The following is a 20,537-nucleotide window of genomic DNA, read 5'->3' on the forward strand; positions in this document are numbered from 1 at the left end:
CTCTCTCTCTCTCTCTCTCTCTCTCTCTCTCTCTCTCTCATATAGTTCCTGTCTAATTGGCACACAGACCCAATACTAACATCAATTGATATAGTTTGCCATTGTTCAAGACTGACGGCCACATTGAAGTGCTGGTGGAAACATTCCAAACACTTCCTAAAATATGTCCCTTACAATCTGTTATTCATGAACAAGTTACAGTCAGATGTTCCAACTTCCAGTGACGAAGAAACAAAAGTAAACCAAATTAATAGTCGTAGTGAAAAGTCCCTGGACCCCCCTGTTCGCTGAACCTTGTTATTGTAGGGCTCCTGCTGCCGCAGACACCAGAGAACTGTCCCTTACTAACTTCATGACTGCTGTTTGTTATTAGATTCCAAATACGTCAAGCCTTGTATCCAAAACTCCATATCCTGTGGCATGGCACCAGAAAAACAAGGTCAGGATTCCTCTGGAGACCTCTGCTTCTCCTCTGCTTCTCCTCTTCATCTGCTCTTCATCTCCTCTTCTTCTGCTCTTCATCTGCTCTTCTTTTGCTCTTCATCTCTCCCCACATCCAGTCATTCTCCTCTCAGTCTAAACCCTATTTATTCATACGCTCCATCGTTATTTATTCAGCTGTGGCGACACAAGGTGACTATTGACTACAATTAAGAAGTGACTTAAGCTGCGACTGCGAGCCTATCGGATCCTAATAAAAAAACGCTGCTACATTTCAAAGCAGCCTCCTCGTTTTCTCGCACACCGAAGCAAAGCTGTGACTCCTTTAAAAGTATTTTGTTGATTAATCTGCTACCTTTCTTCCGTGTCTCTAGGAGACGCTGCAGTGTTTTCCGACACTGATGAACATGGATGAATCTTCACACCACATTTCTGTTTTTTTCTTTTGGTTTCTTTTTTTTTCTTTTCTTTTTTCTAAAGCACCTACTTGACGCCTGCTTGTGCTTGGTCTCTGTATTATTAAGAGAGGCTTCTCGAGTCCTGACCTAGATGGGCTGCTGCTGCTTCGTATATTTCCGTCTACGGAAATCTTCCTGCAGCCACGTCTGCAGGAAGACATCCGCGCTCATCATATCAGATCAGTGACGCCACGAGCGATTGATGATTGATCCTCATGGGATTCCCAACAGCTCCTCCACAAGTAGTTCAATGGAAATAGTTTATTGGTTTGGCCTTTGGTTAGAGAGTGCTTTGTGAAGGTCTCACTATTTTACCGGCGTCTGAATGAATGGCGCATATCTTTTACCTTTATCTTTAAGAATCCGATTTGACCGTTGCAATTTCCTTTGCATTGAATCGGAGAATGTGCTATGGTTGTGTCGTTGTATTATTCGTTTGTAGGAATCATTTGCATCAAACAAGAAAACACAGCCAACTTTCCGCTCAGCGGAAAGTTGGCTGTGTTGCATTACACTCCAAAACTCTTAGATAATCATCTTACATATCAGTGTAAGGACAACGACCCATAAAGCTCTGCCCTTAATTAAAAGTTCCCCTCTCATCTCCTATTACATCTCCCATCACATTTCACAAGAGAGAGAGTGTGAAGCTAACAAGTAAGAAACATACATTATAAATTGACCTCCTTTCCTCTGAAAGACCAACATACATGCATTATCTCATTAACAACAATCTCAGCCAGATAATGGAATCTCTCTCTCTCCTCTCTTTTTCTCTTCTCACTCTCTTCTCCTCTCTCTCTCTCAATTTCTTACATACACGCATGCATGCCGTTGCGTGCGTATCAATATTGATACGGCGTGTGTGTATGTGCATGTGTGTGAGGTCTGGCCTTGGCAGATCTCACGGATCGGCTAGCGATGTCTTTGGCCAGTGTGGCCGCTCACAACGGCTCCAGAACGGTGATCCATTTAGAGCTGGTCCTCTGAGACCAGCTATGTCAGTGACAGAGATGTCATCGTAAACTCCCATTGCAACCATCTTCTATTTCAGGCCATAATAATCCCCATGACCCAAAGCGTCTATAACCAGACAGAATGTGTGATGTTATCCACACCGAGCAGAACCTCCAAGTTTATCTAGAGCAGAGTTTTACAGTCCCCCAAGAGCAGGACCATGGCTTCGGAGGTGGCCGTTCCCTCAGTGTTGCTGTAGCTGGGCGGGCAGCACACTCTGCCCCTGGACCTTAAACATGGGAGATAGGCGCATTGCGACTCATCATCAAGGGAACCCTGCCTCCCTGGGGGTTATTACTTCATCTGCAATTTTCACGGCTTGCCCAGTTCACGCCTGTGACTATGAATTTGGTTTAGAAGTAACTCTTGCAAAGCGTTTATTGTTGGCTGAATTCTGTAAAACCTGTGGTTCGAAAATTGTGTCTTTCATTCTGCCACATCCTCCCCCCGGCCTCCCCTCTGAGGCTGTAGGTCTCTGGGGAGCAGCCTGTGCTGCTGGGTAATTGAATGCGTTGCTCCAGTCCACCCGTTGCCCTGTCATCCCAATCCCTGGCTGGTGCGAAAGCGAGAGGCCGAGAAGGGGAGGGAGTGAGAGGGGAGTGGGAGGGAGAAACAGAAAGATGCCATGTTGTTCTCCGGCCCTACATGTCCCCAGTTCTGTGAAGGTAGAAATAGAAGACCTCATTGTCAGGTTTGGAGCCGGTTGAACCCAAAAAACTGAACTAAAAGGACGGAACATTGGGAGTTAAAGGCACATAGTGCTCTTTGTGAATAAACTCTTGTAGCCGCCTGGCCTGGCTTCACCAAAATCTCTGTTACGAATATCATTTGTCAGAATGACCTTCATTATTTTGCTTCAACTCTTCCACTTGTAATACTACCATTATGTCTGCCCCTTGTTGAAATGATTGCACTCCTTACCATTCGTTCCATAGAGTTGTTCCTTAATAATTAAGGGCACTACTTAATTACAACGTGGCCGGGGAAGCCCTTTGAGACTGTAACTGTGACCAGAGGCTTTACAATTAAAGTTGACTTGAAGAGCCAATTCTAAGAGCACTTAGCATGAGTGCACATCGCACAAACCAAAACAATAGCATTTGATGCATTGATTCCACAAGATGGATATATTATGCTGTTCGTTCATGCTATATTCACGACCCGAGGAGCCAAAAGCAAAAGAGGTAACAGAATGAATACTTTGGCTAGAGGGAGACAATAACGAGGTAACAGAATGAATACATTGGCTAGCGGGAGACAATAACGAGATAACAGAATGAATAATTTGGCTAGCAGGAGACAAGAACCAGGTAACAGAATGAATACTTTGGCTAGCGGTATACAAGAACCAGGTAACAAAATTAATACTTTGGCTAGCGGGAGACAAGAACCAGGTACCAGAATGAATACTTTGTCTAATAATTCTCAGGTATACAATTTGACCTTGACATTCAAAACCTTGAATGTCAAGGTCCTCAAGAGGTTTTTCTACACATTATCATGTCATTTGTCTCCATAACAATCAACAAAATGATACACAGTCTGACAGATGAGTGGAAGCCTGTTTATGGATGACTCTTTCGCACTGATATTTTCTGTATTATTAAAGAACTTTATGTCAGCAAAGTCTTGGGCACTTTGACAAAGAAACAAAGTGGTTCATTTACTCAATTCACACCATTGTTTATATATTATCCTATATTATATTGCGGAGATCAGGACCTTAGCACATCAACACCAGCTTCTGCTGGAACAGATCCTCTGCTAGATCAAGATGACTATTTCATGTATGGATTTTTTATGGATGGAACCAGGCTCTTTAAATTGGACCTGAATTGAACAAGCTCATTTCAGATGCCTTTCTTGAAACTATAGCCTGCAATATGAAATCATTAGTCACAGCACCTGTTCACAATATTTATGCCTGCTGCATTCAAAATTTCCCCCGCATTTGATCTATTGTTATTATCACCCGTAGACCAAACACAACATGTGCTGAGGGGTATTCCACAAAGCCGGTTTTATAACATAACCGGGTAAGTTAACCCAGGGTTTGCGGTAACCCTAGGTTTTCCGTTCCAAAATGAACACAGTATGTTAGTTACTATAGAAACATATGCTCTGAATCAAACCTGGTCGGAGCAGGTTTTGCGCAGGTTAAGTTTGGAACAATACCCGGTTTTGGGTATTTAAACCCGCGTTCACCGCAGATTTCATGTGTTCACAATGGCATGCCCTTTTGACGAGAGGCCTGTTGATATCGGAACACAAATTATTCGTGCAATCCACCGGGAGCGATTAATAAGACCACGGCTCGAGATCTTGGCATATCCGGATGACTTTTTGCTGGAGAGGTATAGATTCTTGCGCAAATCTTTAATATATTTAAATAGCCTTCTCCAGCCTTACATAGCCAACACTACCAATCGAGGACCTGGCCTCAGTTCACTCCAGACTATGTGTAGCCCTGCGTTTTTTGCAAATGGTAGTTTTCTCTATAATGTTGGAGATGCTGAGCACATCTCAGTCCTTTCAGATGACCCATCCACGTCCGGACCAAGATTTTCATCGGCCTCCTATCATTCAAAGAGCAATATTGGCTGAGGATGCCGAGAGGCGCTTACAACAGAAAGTATAAAATAGTTCTAACGGACTTACATCCACTGGAGAATGTTTGATCATAGCCGGCGGCTCCATTGCAAGCACTAATCCATCTTGATCTGTGAAGTTGATGAATTGTCACTTTTAGGTTTTCCACCCAGTTACCAAAAAAAAACATTTGGAACATTTGCGCTGTGGCATGCACACCGTTTGCATGTGTTACTCCGACGACAAACAAAATCTAAAATACAAGAAAAACGAAAAACCTACATTCACCTACCTCACATAACCCCTGACTCTCTGAGGAGGTACCTCCAGGTACCCCCTCCATACCAGGGCGCCCTGAATTTATGTTTATTGCCAGCTCCTCCACCGGGGTCAAGGCAATTTGAGGGCCAGATCCACTCTGCCGACTGTCTGCCTTTTTACGATTGGCTTAAAAAAAAAAAGGGCTTATTTAAATGCAGGAGTAACGAATATGGTAAGACAATTTAAATGCTGGACTGACAAAATATACCAATAAGATGGTGGGAAAAGCTTACCAGTTTCTATGATGTTTTTATACTTCATTTTTACTTGATCCGCTGACCGCTTGGGAGCCATCGGAGTACATATTTTTTTAGAAGAAAAGGGTTATGTGGTAGGAACGTTAAGAATGCTTAACTGGGATATAAATAGATTCATGGCTCAAATATTAAGGATCATGCTTTTGACATGTAACTTACTAATTTACGCGTTCAGCGATCCACTGACAGGCTTTGGTTCTCTGGGTTGCAGAGGCTTTAGAGTTCCCTTTTCTTGTGATAATGTCCTTCTCCTCGTCATAGCTCTCCAGGAGAACCTGGAGTTCCATTTCATTGAAATAAGCGGCCCGTTTCGCCATTTCGATCAGGGTTTCCATGATCCATACATCACGTCTTTGGCATGGACGCACACAACCCTGTGTTGACCAACCCCTTGTTGATTGAACTAATGCATAACCCGTGCTACGGAACCAACAGCTCTGGTTTAGTTGGCACAGGGTCAATCAACCTAGAGTTCAGCGTTAACTCTGTGTTTGTTAAACCTCCGTTCGTGGAATACCCCTCTGATGTTATCGGTTCACCACACCGGTTGATTCAACCAAACATGGCCGCTGTTTGAGATGTTGGCAGCAAGCCCCCAGGAACAGTGCACACTTCCGCAATCCACCAGTGCTCAGCGGCCAAGCCTGGTATTGCAGCTGTTTAAGCGAGCTGTGGAAGGGTCCCTCGATTCAAGGGGCCCTGAAGTAGATATCTCCGTTCACTCCAATACAAGTGGGCAACAGTCAAGCGTTTTATTAGCCGTTTTATGTTATTATTTTTTGCTGGAGAAGGAGGGGTGGGCAGCTGAAAGGAGTCGTAGTGAAACAAATGTTGTTTCGGCCCGGCATTCCAGAGGACATAGTGCACGGCTCCGTTAACTTCTCGTGTCCGAGGTTTTTTCTTTTACATTGTAAAAGGAACGCCTATGAATGACGTCAATGGTTTTTAGGCACTGTGTTGACATTTACATTTACATTCAGGGCATTTAGCAGACGCTTTTATGCAAAGCAACCTACAATAAGTACATTTGTCATAAGAAGTGCAACAATATATCGCTGTCGGTACAGTAAGGATGTTCATAGAACCAAGTGCAAGTACAACAATCGCTAGGCTTACCAATTCCCTGTGTTACAGCAATGATAGCAGCTACTGCAGTTGCTACACAGTTAAGTACTATAATACAATACAACACAATACAATACAATGTTGCGACACATACTATGATAAAATACAATACGATACAATGTACAATGGTGGCCAGAAGGGGGAGGGTGGCTATGCAGAGTCGAGGTAGACTCTGAACAGGTGAGTCTTGAGCCTTTTTTGGAAGATAGTGAGCGACTCTGCGGTCCTGAGAACGGCTGTACCAGACGTCCAGCTGAGGTAGTTGAGCGGAGGGATCGAGCTGGAGTGTGTGGCTTTACCAATGCTTGGAGGTAGGCTGGGGCAGTTCCATCAACTGCCTTGTATGCCAGTACCATCGTTTTAAATTTGATGCGTGCTACTACAGGGAGCCAGTGGAGGTCCCGTAATAGGGGAGTCCCATCGGAGAACTTCGGTAGGTTGAACACGAGGCGCGCTGCCTCATTCTGGATGCGCTGCAAGGGTTTAATCGCAGAGGCAGGAAGTCCAGCCAGGAGTGAGTTACAGTAGTCGAGGCGGGAGTTGACCAGTGATTGGACTAGAAGCTGAGCTCCTTCGCTTGTGAGGAAGGGCCGGATTCTGCGGATGTTGTAAAGTGCAAATCTGCAGGATCGGGCCATTGCAGTGATGTTTGCGGTGCAGCATAACTGATTGTCCAATACCACACCGAGGTTTCTGGCAGTAGGAGAAGGAGATACAGTGATGTTCGGTGACCAGTAAGTCCATGTGTGGGCTATCTTTCCCTGGGATTAGGAGGAGCTCGGTTTTGTTGAGGTTAAGCCTCAGGTGATGGGCAGTTGTCCAGGTGCTGACGTCCGCCAGACATAGATATGCGTGTTGCAATCAGGGCATTATCAGATGAGGGGAAGTGTCGTCAGCATAGCAGTGATAGGAAAAGCCGTGTGATGTAATTACAGAGCCCAGAGATCTGGTATAGAGGGAGAACAGAAGAGGCCCCAGTACAGAGCCTTCAGGGACACCAGTTTCAAGCGTGCAAGGTTTGGACAAGGAGCCATTCCATGTTACTTGATAGGTGCGGTTCATCAGGTAGGATGTGAACCAAGAAAGAGCAGATTCAGCAATGCCAAGTTCAGCAAGAGGGGCAAGGAGGATCTGGTGGTTCACCGTGTCAAATGCTCCGGACAAGTCGAGGAGAATGAGAACCGATGAGAGGGACGAGGCTCTGGCAGCACGGAGGGACTCAGTCACCGCGAGGAGAGCCGTCTCAGTGGAGTGTGCCTTCTTGAAGCCTGACTGGTGAGGGTCAAGCAGGTTGTTAGATGAGAGATAGGAGGACAGTTGTTTAGCAATGGCACGTTAAAGTGTTTTAGAGAGGAATGAAAAAAGAGATACCGGTCTGTAGTTCTGGATGTCGGTGGTATTAAGAGTTGGTTTTTTGAGGAGAGGCTTTATTCTGGCAGTCTTGAAAGACAATGCCTGAGGTGAGGGAGGAGTTGATAAGTGAGGTGAGAAATGGCAGGATGTCGCTTGAGACATCCTGGAGGAGAGAGGAGGGGATAGGGTCAAGGGCGCAGGTGGTGGCATGGTTAGATGTTATTACTCTGTTGACCTCGTCAGAGGTGAGGGGGATAAATTGGGTAAAGACGGAGGAGGGAGGATGGAGGCAGGGATAAAAGAGGAGCTAATGTCCTTTTTATCACTAAAAGTGTGATTCGTGATAAGGGATTTTTAGACTGGTTCAGCTGCTGCTCAATGACTCTCACGTTCCCCTGCTTACAATCATTAAGATACACCATTTATTGATCCATTTATTCAAAAGATCCAAAGACAAACAACGGGTGCATTACGTTATCATATTTAAAATATTATTAATAGCATAATAAACATTTCAGTTGTGTTAGTATTTAATTTATTTGTATTAATTTGCTTGTATAGCTATGACAGTTAACAATTTTGGTGTAGGCCTACTACAAATATTTATGTGGGTAGGCTACTCCAACCTCGTTGCTGATCGATATGTAACCATTTATTTGTAGATAAAGTAATGATAGCATTTTTCGTAAATAGTATGGAATCTGTTTCTTAAGCAATAACATTGAACTGTATTGTTTTTTAGGCCTACATACATTTTCTATGTTGTTGGTATTATATGTTATATGGAGCAATCTTTCATATTTATGAAGTTAACTTATACTTCCATGATCGGCAAACAATGCGACTGCGATCGCTCAGACCTCTCGCTTTTGATGCTACAATGCTAACAATGCTAAAAAACAAGAATATTTCTGCATCCGGTACGTCATGAACTAAGTTGCGGAAGCAAATCTCTCCTTGATGTTGCCCTGCGCCATTGAGTAGTTTACATAGGAATGAATGGGCGCCATTTTGGAATCTGGTTTCCATTCTATAATATGTCCATGGTGGGCAGTCGGCGGTGGATAGGGTCCCCATGGGACTCATTGAGGGCGGGACTTAAATGCCTGCTTGACAGTAGTCTTCAGCGAAAACTCATAGATATCCAATCCTTTATAACTATTTAATCAAACAAAACTGTCAAGCAGAACAAAAATTCTTAAAATACTTAATATGGAGATTAGCTAGCCCCTGAGATCCTAAGCAAATGGGAAGAACATGATTGCCTTTGTTTTCTGAGAATGAAATCCCATTTCTTCATGTTGACAGTGCGTTTGCAGGTGACTGCAGGTGTCATGCCAAATTTGTACCGGCTGCCAAATTTGTACCGGGCGCGTCATCCATACGTAATCCATTCCAAACCTGCCTGGCAACAGATGATCGCGTCGTCCGTTGCCTGGCAACGGACGATCGCGTCGAACGACGTGAAAGGTTCACGGACATTCGCAAACCTTCTATCTAGCGATCCGTTATCTGTATTGTGCTATTTCGTCCTTGACCTGCTTTAAACACTCAGTTTACTTGCTAAATTTGATTGAACAATTAAATACAATACAAATATAAAGTAAAAACAAGTGTTATCTAGCGATCCGTTTTCTGTATTATGCTATTTCGTCTTTGGCAACATGAGCGCGAATGTTTTTTGAAACCCGCTTTAAACACTCAGTTTACTAGCTAAATTTGATTAAACAATTAAATACAATACAAATATAAAGTAAAAACAAGTGTTATCTAGCGATCCGTTAACTGTATTATGTTATTTCGTCTTTGGCAACATGAGCGCGAATGTTTTTTGAAACCTGCCCGGCAACGGACGACGCGATCATCTGTTGCCAGACAGGTTTGGAATGGATACGTATGGATGACGCGCCCGGTACAAATTTGGCAGCCGGTACAAATTTGGCATGACACAGCCACCCACCAGGGACCCCTAGAGGCCACTGGAGGAACTGCAAGACATTCTTACCTTAATCTACAGCTTCACAGCAGGTGTTCATGGCTACACAGCTTATTTGATTCTGAACAAACAGTTAGTCAGTATCAGTAGGGCAGTGGCCCCAATGTGACTGTTGCATCCTGGAGTGCAACAAGCTGAATCAAGCATTCTGAACTCACCCCCTATGGCTGAACCAAAGGATATAGTCTAAGCTTCCCTGAGCTCAGGACACTTTACTGTATTTTACCCAAAACAAAAGCACCATTCTGATAGTGGATTATATGATCATGCTCAATCCAATAGTGGATCACATGATCATGCTGCCTGCGGCTCTTGCTATGCAATCTTTCTTTTGGGGACTACCTTAGAGTTCACAAATAATAAATGATGAAGCGTAAAGGCATGTAAATGCCTTTGTGTACCATCTTTACATTATTCAGTGTATGGACTCTCACTGGAAAAGGGAGTACACCTCCCATTACATCTCCCAGTAGGGGGTACGTGGTTATTATGAGCCAATGTCCTTGACATATTGAGTGCAGGGGAACACCAAACAATGCATAAATAAATTCATAGTATTCACCTTAACGCACAGCAACATTAATAAATACATAGTATTCACCCTAGCAAACACACAGCAAGATGAATAAATACATAGTATTCACTCTAACACACATAGCAACACCATGAGCGTTATGTGATGAATGTGTATGGAGGTGTAAACACACACAGCCACCACACACAAGCAGAAACATTGGTCATGGGTATGGGTGGGAGTTGGACCTCCACAGAACGGCCACTTGTTCTGAACAGCTTGGTTGTGGAACAGCTTTCGGGCGCTGGTGGCCCAAACCTTTGACCTGTTAGCACCTAGGGGGGCCGAGCTGCCACACTGGGGAGGGGGTATGAAAGAGGAAGTCAAGAGCTGCTAGTATCAATACGTGTGTGTCCCCACTTATTGACTGTCCAGCCTTTGGCCTGCTTTGCACTAGCTAATTTAGCGTGTGTCTGTGTTTTTGAGTGTGTTGGGGTGTGTTTGTGTTTGTGTGTGTGTGTTGTGTAACGTGTAATGTGTGTGTGGGAGAAAGAACCCTCAACAAATGCTTGTGCTGGAGAACCAAATGAGTGTGTAGGAGTGTGCAGCTGTTTACTTCATCATCCTGCTCCATCGATGAAAATGCTGACAAGAAATCCCAAAAAGAGGCCCCTAAATATACCCTTGAAATATGTATATATATAGATACATATTTAAAGATAAATATATCCATATATATACATCTTTAGAGATGTATTTTTTCATATATATTTAAAAGGTATATTTACAGGGGCGACTTTGATTTCTTGTCAGCATTTTCAACAATGGAGCAGGCTTAGCATCAGGATCGATTTCTGTCGGTTAAAGTCAAGAGGCCATAGCATTAAATATTGAGATGCATCCATATTGTCACAAATGTCACCTCTACCTCCAGGATGATGCCGCTGTCCCTGTCCATCTGAAATGGCTGCAGTACTGATCCTCGTTTATCTGCCTTCACAATAGCTCAGCTGATTGTGCGCCTGCATTTGCAGCTCTAGAGAATTTAAATAATGGCAGACATGAATCTGTGTAGTGGGTTAGAACAACAATGGTTGATTCTATAAGAGTTTTCTTTTGCGCTGCTGTAATAAAACAAACTCAAGCATTGGAACATTATTTCCCAAGGGGTTGTGGCAGGACAGCTTTTGTTTGGCACACTCTGCAGTTCACTCAGTGGCAGTTAAAGAAGTGTTTTCACGAGGCACCACATGCTAATAGCAGACTCTCCAGAAACTAGCGCTGCTTGCTACCTAGCGTGGAGCAGCTATCAAAGATGAAAAGTGCTTGGATTAGTATTGTCTTCTTCTTCCCACTGACTTCGATGCTGTCCTTGCCTTTTACTCCTGCCCATGGACTTCCGAAAGGTTGAAAATAAAGGCTGCTATCCCCACACAACATATCATTGAACCTGCCTGTGTAAGGGATATGTTTGTAAAACAACCAATTAATACATCATTAGAGAAGGGACAATTGAAGGTCAAAATCACTTCTCCCATTCAGCAGAGAAGCACTATAAAGCCAGTTGTAATCAGGTGTTGGACAGAGAAGCACGATTAAGCCAGTTGTAAACAGGTGTTGGACAGGTGAGGATTGGTAGGAATTGGAAGGAATGAAAAACTAAGACAAAACACATTTAAAACACAAAGGGCCCTATTTTAACGGTCTGAAACGCAAGTGGGAAGCGCAAAGCGCAAGTAGCTTTGTGGGCGGTTCTACGGCTCTATCGCTATTTTACAGGTGGATAATTGACGCTTGCGCCGCGGCGCAAGTGTCAAAAGGGTTGGTCTGAAGCAGCCTAATTACCCGTAGGTGTGGTTTGGGCGTAACGTGCAACAAACCAATGAGAGTGCCAGTTCCCATCCCCTTTAAGAGCCATGAGCGCATTTGAATCGGACGAGTTGATATTTTGACAGTCTCCGATGAGACAGATGCACATGAATTTCAAACTGCAAATGGCTTAGTTTATTGCCAAATAATATGGCCTAATTCACACATGGAATAAGGGGTTTTCTTCCACAACTTCAGAAATACTGAGTCCTCAAATAAATTTCGGCAAAGAAAACGTATGATAGGCTAACATATGATATGCGGTAACTGTGGTTCTATTTAATGTTATACGCAATACATTATAAACATTGTTTCTTATGAGAATTGTATGCTATCCTAATATGCATGTGTCCCCGAGGTAATAGACATTGCCATTGATTGTATTATGCGTTACGTGTTTACTTTGCCCAAGTGAAGGAGTTCAAGTAGGCCTACCTCGGGGTCTTGTTCGCGAGTAAGGGAACTATGGAGCGTGAGATTGGCCGGAGAATCGGAGCAGCGGGGGCGGTATTGCGTTCGCTTTACCGCACCGTTGTTACGAAAAGAGAGCTGAGCCGCAAGGCAAAGCTCTCGATCTACCGGTCGATCTTCGTTCCTATCCTCAACTATGGTCATGAGGGTTGGGTGATGACCGAAAGGACGAGATCGCGGGTACAAGCGGCCGAGATGAGTTTTCTCAGAAGGGTGGCTGGCGTCTCCCTTAGGGATAGGGTGAGAAGCTCAGCCATCCGTGAGGAACTCGGATTCGAGCCGCTGCTCCTTTACTTAGAAAGGAGTCAGCTGAGGTGGTTCGGGCATCTGGTAACGATGCCCACTGGGCGCCTTCCTTGGGAGGTGTTTCAGGCACGTCCAGTGGGGAGGAGACCTCGGGGAAGACCCAGGACTAGGTGGAGAGATTATATCTCAACACTGGACTGGGAACGCCTCGGGATCCCCCCGTCAGAGCTGGTCAATGTGGCCCAGGAAAGGGAAGTCTGGGGCCCCCTGCTTGAGCTGCTCCCCCCGCGACCCGACCCCGGATAAGCGGACGAAGATGAGATGATGATGAGAGTGTTTAGTTTGCGTGTGTTTAAACAGAGCACACACGCGCGCCCACATTCATTCATTCTTTTTAACACTCACTCGCGGTAAAACAATGTTTTTCACGAATAGGCCTACTCATCAATCCTAAAAGTTATGGGCATGTAGGCCTACACGATGTCTGTGTCAAGAAAATATGCGTTTGCTGTACGGTGTTTGCAGATGCATTGATTTAAAAGTACAACTTATTACCGCTGCATCAGCTGTTCTTTCCCAAATAATTTACCAAGAATGTGCGGCTAGGTAGATGAGAGAAGCAAAGTGTATGCGCGAGGTGCACAAGCAATCCGTATGCATCGCATGCGCATGTATGCATGCGCCCTTAAAATAGCATCTGAACAACGCGCCACTGACTTTAAACCAGGTATTTCCTGGTCAGTAGCGCAATGGTATTCAGAGACGGCAAAATACTGTTTGCGCCAGAACACGCCTCCTCCTTCCGCCGAACCGCCCCTTGGGGCGCATGATCAATCCTTAATTTACCGGCGAGTGGCGCTGGTGGGAAAAGAACGCTCTGCGCCAGTTGTAAACTAGCAACGACACATGCGCCAGTGACTAAGTCACTTGCGCCGGATGCAAGATAGGGCCCAAAGTCTTTTCTTGACTTTCTTGAGTTTCTCACATTTCCTTTAAACTAATATTTTGTTACACATTCCTTTGGACAAAAAAGTTCTCACAGATCAACTGCCCGTTGTGAGATATTTTTGCAGTTAGTGTGTCAGATGTCTTAATGCGGCGACACACCGCGCAGAAAATCGGCGTCGGTGAGTCTTTTACCATTCTGATTGGTTGAGGGCTAGCAGCTTGAACAGCGAATCAGTGAAGCCTGGAAGTGAGGATGGTACACATACCAGATAAACATAAACTATAAATGTCTAACTATAAAACGATAAATACAAATAAATATAAAACTATGAAACGATAAACTAAATTCGGATAAGTTCTTTGGCCTGCTCGCAGTTGTAATCATAGCTTCACCCACTTAGTGCATCTAACTTTTCTCCTTATATTTCGCCTACGACTTTCTTCTTCCAAAAGAAAAAGCTTGAGAGCTGTCAAGGCCAGTATCTTCGTATCAACATCATCCATCATTTGATAAACGTGACTTGTAATGGCAGCGTGACCTGTTTTTTTTTGGACCACAATACAGATTAGCGCCGCCTGTTGTTTTGGAGACATTACATCTCATGCAAGCACAGAACGTACGGCGTTGGCTGTAATCGCGTAGGTGTGACCTTTCCTCGATTTGGGTTGATCGAGTCGGCCAGATTAATAGCCCGACGTATTTACCGACGAGAAACGGGCCGTCAGCCCGGTGTGTCGCCGCCTTTAGAGCCACGAGGATACATCATTGAGTTTCACATTGATCTCGCTTGGAGGAAACGTCCATGGATTTAGACTGATGTTGGTGTGTGTGACTGCAGTTTTATATTCCTCTGATGTGACATGACATGCCCAACCAATCAGAAGTGTGGTCGTTGTACAGAGGTCTTCCTCAACTCCACAGGCTGCTTGTGATGCTCTAATGACCACGGTGTGCAGTGTTCCAAAGGTTTGTTACTCAATCTCTACTTTTCCATCCCTCTGCACCCTTGAGCAAGGTGTCTAACCTTTTATCAATGACCTGCCTCTTTCTTCAAAATCTCTTTGGATGAAAGCACCAAGCAGAACAAGCAAATAAACCTGTGCTGTTATATAAAACAGCTTATGTAAAACTATTCATACATTGTACTATACATCACACCTTAACTTTCCTTCTTGACCTCCACTGCAGAGTTGAAGAAGATCTTCATCTTTAATCGTCTGTGGTTACCTCTAACTTTGACCTCCTGCCTTGGTGGGACTTGGGACCAACATGTCCCTTTGTCCACTCCTCCGGGGCCCCTCAGGGTCTCAGGAGACCCTCTACCAGTAACTCCTCAGTAGTTACTGAATAACTCACTTAGGGCCCCAGTTAGGGCCCCAGTCGTTCATCATTCATTGCTCAGTAAAGAATACAGTAGTCCCCTGGTCTGTTTACAACTCCTCAGTAGTTACTGAATAACTGTCACTCAGGGCCCCAACAACAAGGGCCCTACCCTTGTTGTTCATCATTCGTAACGAATACACTAGATAGGGCCCCAAACTACCTGGGACCCTACTGGTAAACAGATTAGTCCCCTAGTTCGTTTACCAGTAACTCCTCAGTAGTTAGGGGCACCTCCATGCACTTTTCTCGCTGGGCTACTCAATTTCGAGGTTTGCAACACTTGTGAAATTGCATTAATGAAACGTTGATTTCATAGTTGGTTCACGCATGCTAACTGTAAATTAGGCCTAAGTGTGGCTGCACTCCCCTTTCAATATTACCCAGTAGGGGTGTGACGAGATCTCGTACCACGAGATCTCGCGAGATTAAACTCGACGATATTACCCGTCGCGTTAAAAGTCTGTCTCGCGAGATTTCTGAGCTATCCAAACTTCTATTTGTGGCCCATAGGGGCAGTAATGCGCCTTTGCTACATGTAGCCTGCCAGAACCTTACGAAGGAGAAGGAAAAGAAGAAGAGGAGGAGAAGGAGGTGAAGCAGGGGAAGCAGCCATAGGCAGCCAGAATGACGTCGGAAAATACCCGTATTACCGTCGAAGATGCCCCCGCCACTTTTAAATGATTTGTTTGGCAGCATTTTGGGTACCCGGCGGAAATTATGAATGGCAGTAGAGTGACTGATAAGACACGGACAATACCAAGTTGTCAGTGACATACTTGGTCAGACTCTGTTTGCACTCTGTATTGATGGAGTAGAACTTTGATTTGGTTTTGCACATAATATTGTTTGCACTTGAAAAAAATGAGAATTATTTAATTAAATTTATTTTACTTTTATAAATTTTAGTTTTAGTTCGAATTCATGAATGTTAAGAGTTATAATAAAACATTTCAAAATGCATTTGTAACTCTGTTAAATAAAAGCCTGTTGGTCCAGTCATATATTTTGTCATTGTAGTTTTCTTAAAATCTCGTCTCGTCTCGTCTCGTTCTCGTGAACCGAATATCGTGTCTTGTCTCGTCTCGTGAGCTGAGTGTATCGTCACACCCCTATTACCCAGACATACCCTTGTACGAATTTCTACATTGAACTGTATCATAAAGTTAAGTTACGCCCCTTTTACTGTGAGGAACCACCCCAAGGCGGAGGACAGAAACCAAACTGAAAAGCCATCATTTCACACCACATGCTTCAACAGGATCCAGTTCCACACAGAGACGAGACAGGCGTAGGATTAGCAACTGGATGAAGGATTCAATATCCCCCTTGAGAGCAATTAGCATGTGGGAAATTGAATTGTGATCAGCCCCTGGGATGATTGAAGATGGGTGACGTGTGTTCATAAGTTCAAGCAATGACAAGCCCCTGCAATCCATCTCGTCTCTTTCTTAATCACCTCCGCTGAGGGGGTTTCCCAGGATGGGAAGCCCTGTCGCCTGGGGGCCAGAGGAGAATTTAATGATGGAGTAATGAGCTGTAATGGGAGAGGTGGCGAAACACCATCCGTATCTGTACAGACGTACGCTAGGCATGTGCTTGCATCTGTTTGGTTCTTTGGTCCATGTTTTTAGTTTGATCTCGTGATATGTCGAACGTTTCTTTTGAAAATGCAAAGGTGAGCTCCCAGAATTAGCGCATCTGGTGTGTTTCTACCTCAGCTGCATCATCAGCAGGACATCAGTTCAAGATGTATTGTCCTCTCTTTCCCCAACCGCTCCTGATTTGATTTGATTACGCTGTTTTTGTAAAAAAAGATTTTATGCAATGATTACACTTGTGGTGAACACATCTTAACTCTCCACTCCATTGCTTCCCTCGCTCTGTTTTCCACTCTCTACTCCCTTTATCTCTCAGTGGGATTCCGGGGAAGAAATGTGGATGCATTGTGTTTTCTGCTGAGGAGCTCAGTAACTGTAGGGTGAGTACATCAGTATAAAGTATGCTAAGGTATAGTACATGAGTACACAGTACATTGTTTAGTACAGTACATGAGTACAAAGGACACTGTTTAGTATAGTATATGATCAACACAGGACACTGTTCAGTACAGCCCATGATAAACACAGGACACTGTGCAGTACAGTATATGATCAACACAGGACACAAACACATCATGCACACACAGAGGATGACTAGGGCTGGAACGTTATACTACTCTATTTTCCCAACATTGTATGCCTTATCAACATCAATTAGAAGCATTCAACCTTTCTATGACGCAAGTTTTGTTTATCTTCCCCCTCGTTGTCAGATGGTGCAGGTTAATAATGTCTGAACCATGAATTATTCATGCAGTCTTTTTTTACTCTTGTTTCCTCGCCTAGGAAGTAATTAATTTGACACGGCAATCATACCGATCAACATGAACCTTAATGCCATGCAAAAACATATCATATCATGTTCTCATATAATAGCGCTCACACACACACAGACATACAGACTTGCATACACACACGCACACACACACACTTCATAGCTGCCTGTCATTTGAATAATCCGTGGGCCCCCAGCTGTAATTGATCTGTGGGATCAGGGAAATGCTGGGAGGGACCGTCACACGACATGCGTGTGCTTGTGTGAACAGTGTGAAGGAAGATTCAAACACAAAAGCAATTCTGCAAGCATTCTAAAATGCCCTGTATCTTCAGTAAGTTCTGGAGCTCCTTCATTTATTTGAATTAGTAACAGCTTTTTTTAATTCAAACCGCTGAAGGCAGATTGTGTGTTTGTGAAGAGCAGAAAGGGCAGAAGATAAATAGGTCTTTAAATTAAGTACAAGAAGCAGTGCCCTCCCTCTGCTCCTTCCCTCTCTACGTTTCTCTGTCATTGAGAAGTGTTGCCGTTCACACACCTGTGATTGACCGGCAAGATGGATTCCCCGAACCAATCGAAAGAGTTTAAAATCGAACTCTTGACTCATACGGAAACAGGCTTAATCAACCAGAGTGTGTTTCACTCACTAACAGCTGACAGGTGGCTATGCTATTCAATAATTACACTCAGATAATAGCTCTCAAGTTCTGCCCCTTAAAGCGATGTCCAGACGATGCGTGGTTAGATCCACTGACTGCTGGTCTTGTTGCTCCAGGACATCGCCACCATGCAGCTCTGTGCCAACAAGCTGGACAAGAAGGACTTCTTCGGCAAGTCGGACCCCTTCCTGGTGTTCTACCGCAGCAACGAGGACGGGACGTGAGTGTGTTTGCTGCATGTTTGCTTGAGTGTGTGTGCCTGTCATGAACACATGTGGAGCGTCATCATGAAGATATTATTAAAGAAATAACTGAGACCATCAATTATGTTATATTATATAGAATCAGGTGGATATGAGGTCCTTTCTACCTGGTTAGGCTCACTATGGTCTGGGGTCACTGGTGGGAGAAATTACATGATACCACAGATATCTGTTATGTATTTTATTATTGAAGAAAATGACAATCTCATCCCAATATGATATCTCACTAACAGCATCTTTAAAGCCAACACTGCCAACACCGACAATTAGCAATAATATTGAATTGTTGCCCAGCGTAACCATATGTATGTGTGTGTGTGAAGGGAAGACACACTATCTGCTCCTACTCACAAGGACCATCTGTCGAGGCCCTCGGCCAAGCCAAACGTGTGCCGGGAGCCGCTGTCCCCTCAAGCACATTCCTCCGCAGCTTTGGTTCAAATCACACACGGGTCTTCATCAGTTATTAGGACATAGATTAGTGGATCTTACCGCAGGTCCTTGATTGCTAAGAGTGTGTGTTAGGACTGTATATGTGATATGTTTGGTCCGTTGTGTGTTTGGCCGGTAACTGGTGTGTTTGGTCTGTGGTGTGTCTGGTCTGTATCTGTGGTGTATTTGGTCTGTGGTGTGTTTGGTCTGTATCTGTGTGTGTTTGGTCCGTATCTGCGTGTGTTTGGTCAGTATACGTGTGTGTTTGGTCCGTATCTGCGTGTGTTTGGTCAGTATCTGTGTGTGTTTGGTTCGTATCTGTGTGTGTTTGGTTCGTATCTGCGTGTGTTTGGTCCGTATCTGTGTGTGATGGGTCTGTATAACCTGCGTTGTTGCTCTTCTTGCCTCAGCCAGGGTTTTACTCCAGTTAACATCTTTTTTTCTGCGAAGTATATTCATGTACGTATATTCAACGCCTTCAAATGTCACTTTCACTTCCGTTCAGTGACTGAAAGCCAGCGCTCTGAATCTCACGTGTTTAGCTGTCAGATACAAAGTGTACGCACAAAGGTTTAGTGGCTCTTACAGTTTTTTTCAGTCGCTAACAAGTGTTTTTCTAAACAGTAGTCACATTTTCAAAACTCTAAACACGATTAGCACAACATCGGTCCTTTGTGGCCATACCATTCACACATTTCATGTTGTTTTCACACAATATGCAGTCAGTGAACACATTTATATAATGCTTACATTTTCTTAACAGACAAGCTATACCTCCAAACAAAATTATGGATTGTTTTTGTATTATTTACAAATGTTAACACACAACATCCCACAATTGCAAACACAATATTCCAAACCTTAGATACAGTATAAAAGCCTCTGCTTCTGTAATACAGTAATATCAGTTCTAAAACAATATATCTCAGCTGATAATAAACAAACAATTGAATAATTGACACACAGCTGATGTATGTTGGGTATATTGGGTCAACCACAGCTGATTCCACTCTGGCTTAGAATCAATGGCATTACTAAAAGGAGGACTTTCAGGAGTGATGTTTTTGGAAACAGAAACCGAAAAAGATGTCTGGACGAGAAAGAGTTAGAGCAAGGGGCCCAGGGAGAAGAGCAGGCCCAGTGAGAGGAGCAGTGAGAGGTGTAGTAGTGAGAGGAGCAGGAGTAGTGAGAGGAGCAGGAATAGTGAGAGGAGCAGGAGAAGTGAGAGGAGCAGGAGTAGTGAGAGGAGCAGGAGTAGCGAGAGGTGCAGGAGAAGTGAGAGGAGCAGGAGAAGTGAGAGGAGCAGGAGTAGTGAGAGGAGCAGGAGTAGTGAGAGGAGCAGGAGTAGTGAGAGGAGCAGGAGTAGTGAGAGGAGCAGGTCCAGGGAGAAGAGCAGGCCTAAGGAGAGGGCAAGGTAGAGGTATAAGAATGCGTGGTGGTGGCATTCTAAGGGCTACAAGGGCAGTGGTGAGTGATGGAATTCTTGCCACTATCATTGACCATGTGATAAACCACGGTCTTTCACTAAGGGAGGCTGGTGAAAGAGTACAGCCCAATTTGGGGCGGTCAACGGTTGCGTCAATTATACGCATCTTTCAACAAACCAACAGGTAAGTTTGCATTTTACATGGATTGTTTCTATTCTCACTTGACATGTCAATGAGGCCATACAGTAATGCATTTGTTGATTTTTTTTGTCCCTCAAAAGAATGCAACGTCTTCCTCCCTCTGGGGGAAGAGGTAAGCTCCTTAATCATCAACAAGAGCTTGCCATAGTAGATATGGTTGTTGCAAATAACGCAATTAAACTGCATGAGATTC

The 20,537-nt window shown here is 44.1% G+C and overlaps 1 protein-coding gene across 1 annotated transcript in view; it reads left to right on the forward strand.

Moving 5' to 3' along the window:
- Nucleotides 1–20,537, forward strand: part of LOC115556751 (copine family member IX) — a 92,020-nt gene that overhangs the window by 51,836 nt on the left and 19,647 nt on the right. Inside the window, exons 8-9 of the mRNA XM_030374030.1 lie at nt 16,904–16,967; nt 18,138–18,241. Of these exons, the coding sequence (XP_030229890.1) occupies nt 16,904–16,967; nt 18,138–18,241 (168 nt within the window). The remainder of the gene's footprint in view (nt 1–16,903; nt 16,968–18,137; nt 18,242–20,537) is intronic.

The sequence above is a fragment of the Gadus morhua genome, chromosome 13 (genome assembly GCF_902167405.1).
Source record: "Gadus morhua chromosome 13, gadMor3.0, whole genome shotgun sequence".
Lineage (NCBI taxonomy): Eukaryota > Metazoa > Chordata > Actinopteri > Gadiformes > Gadidae > Gadus > Gadus morhua.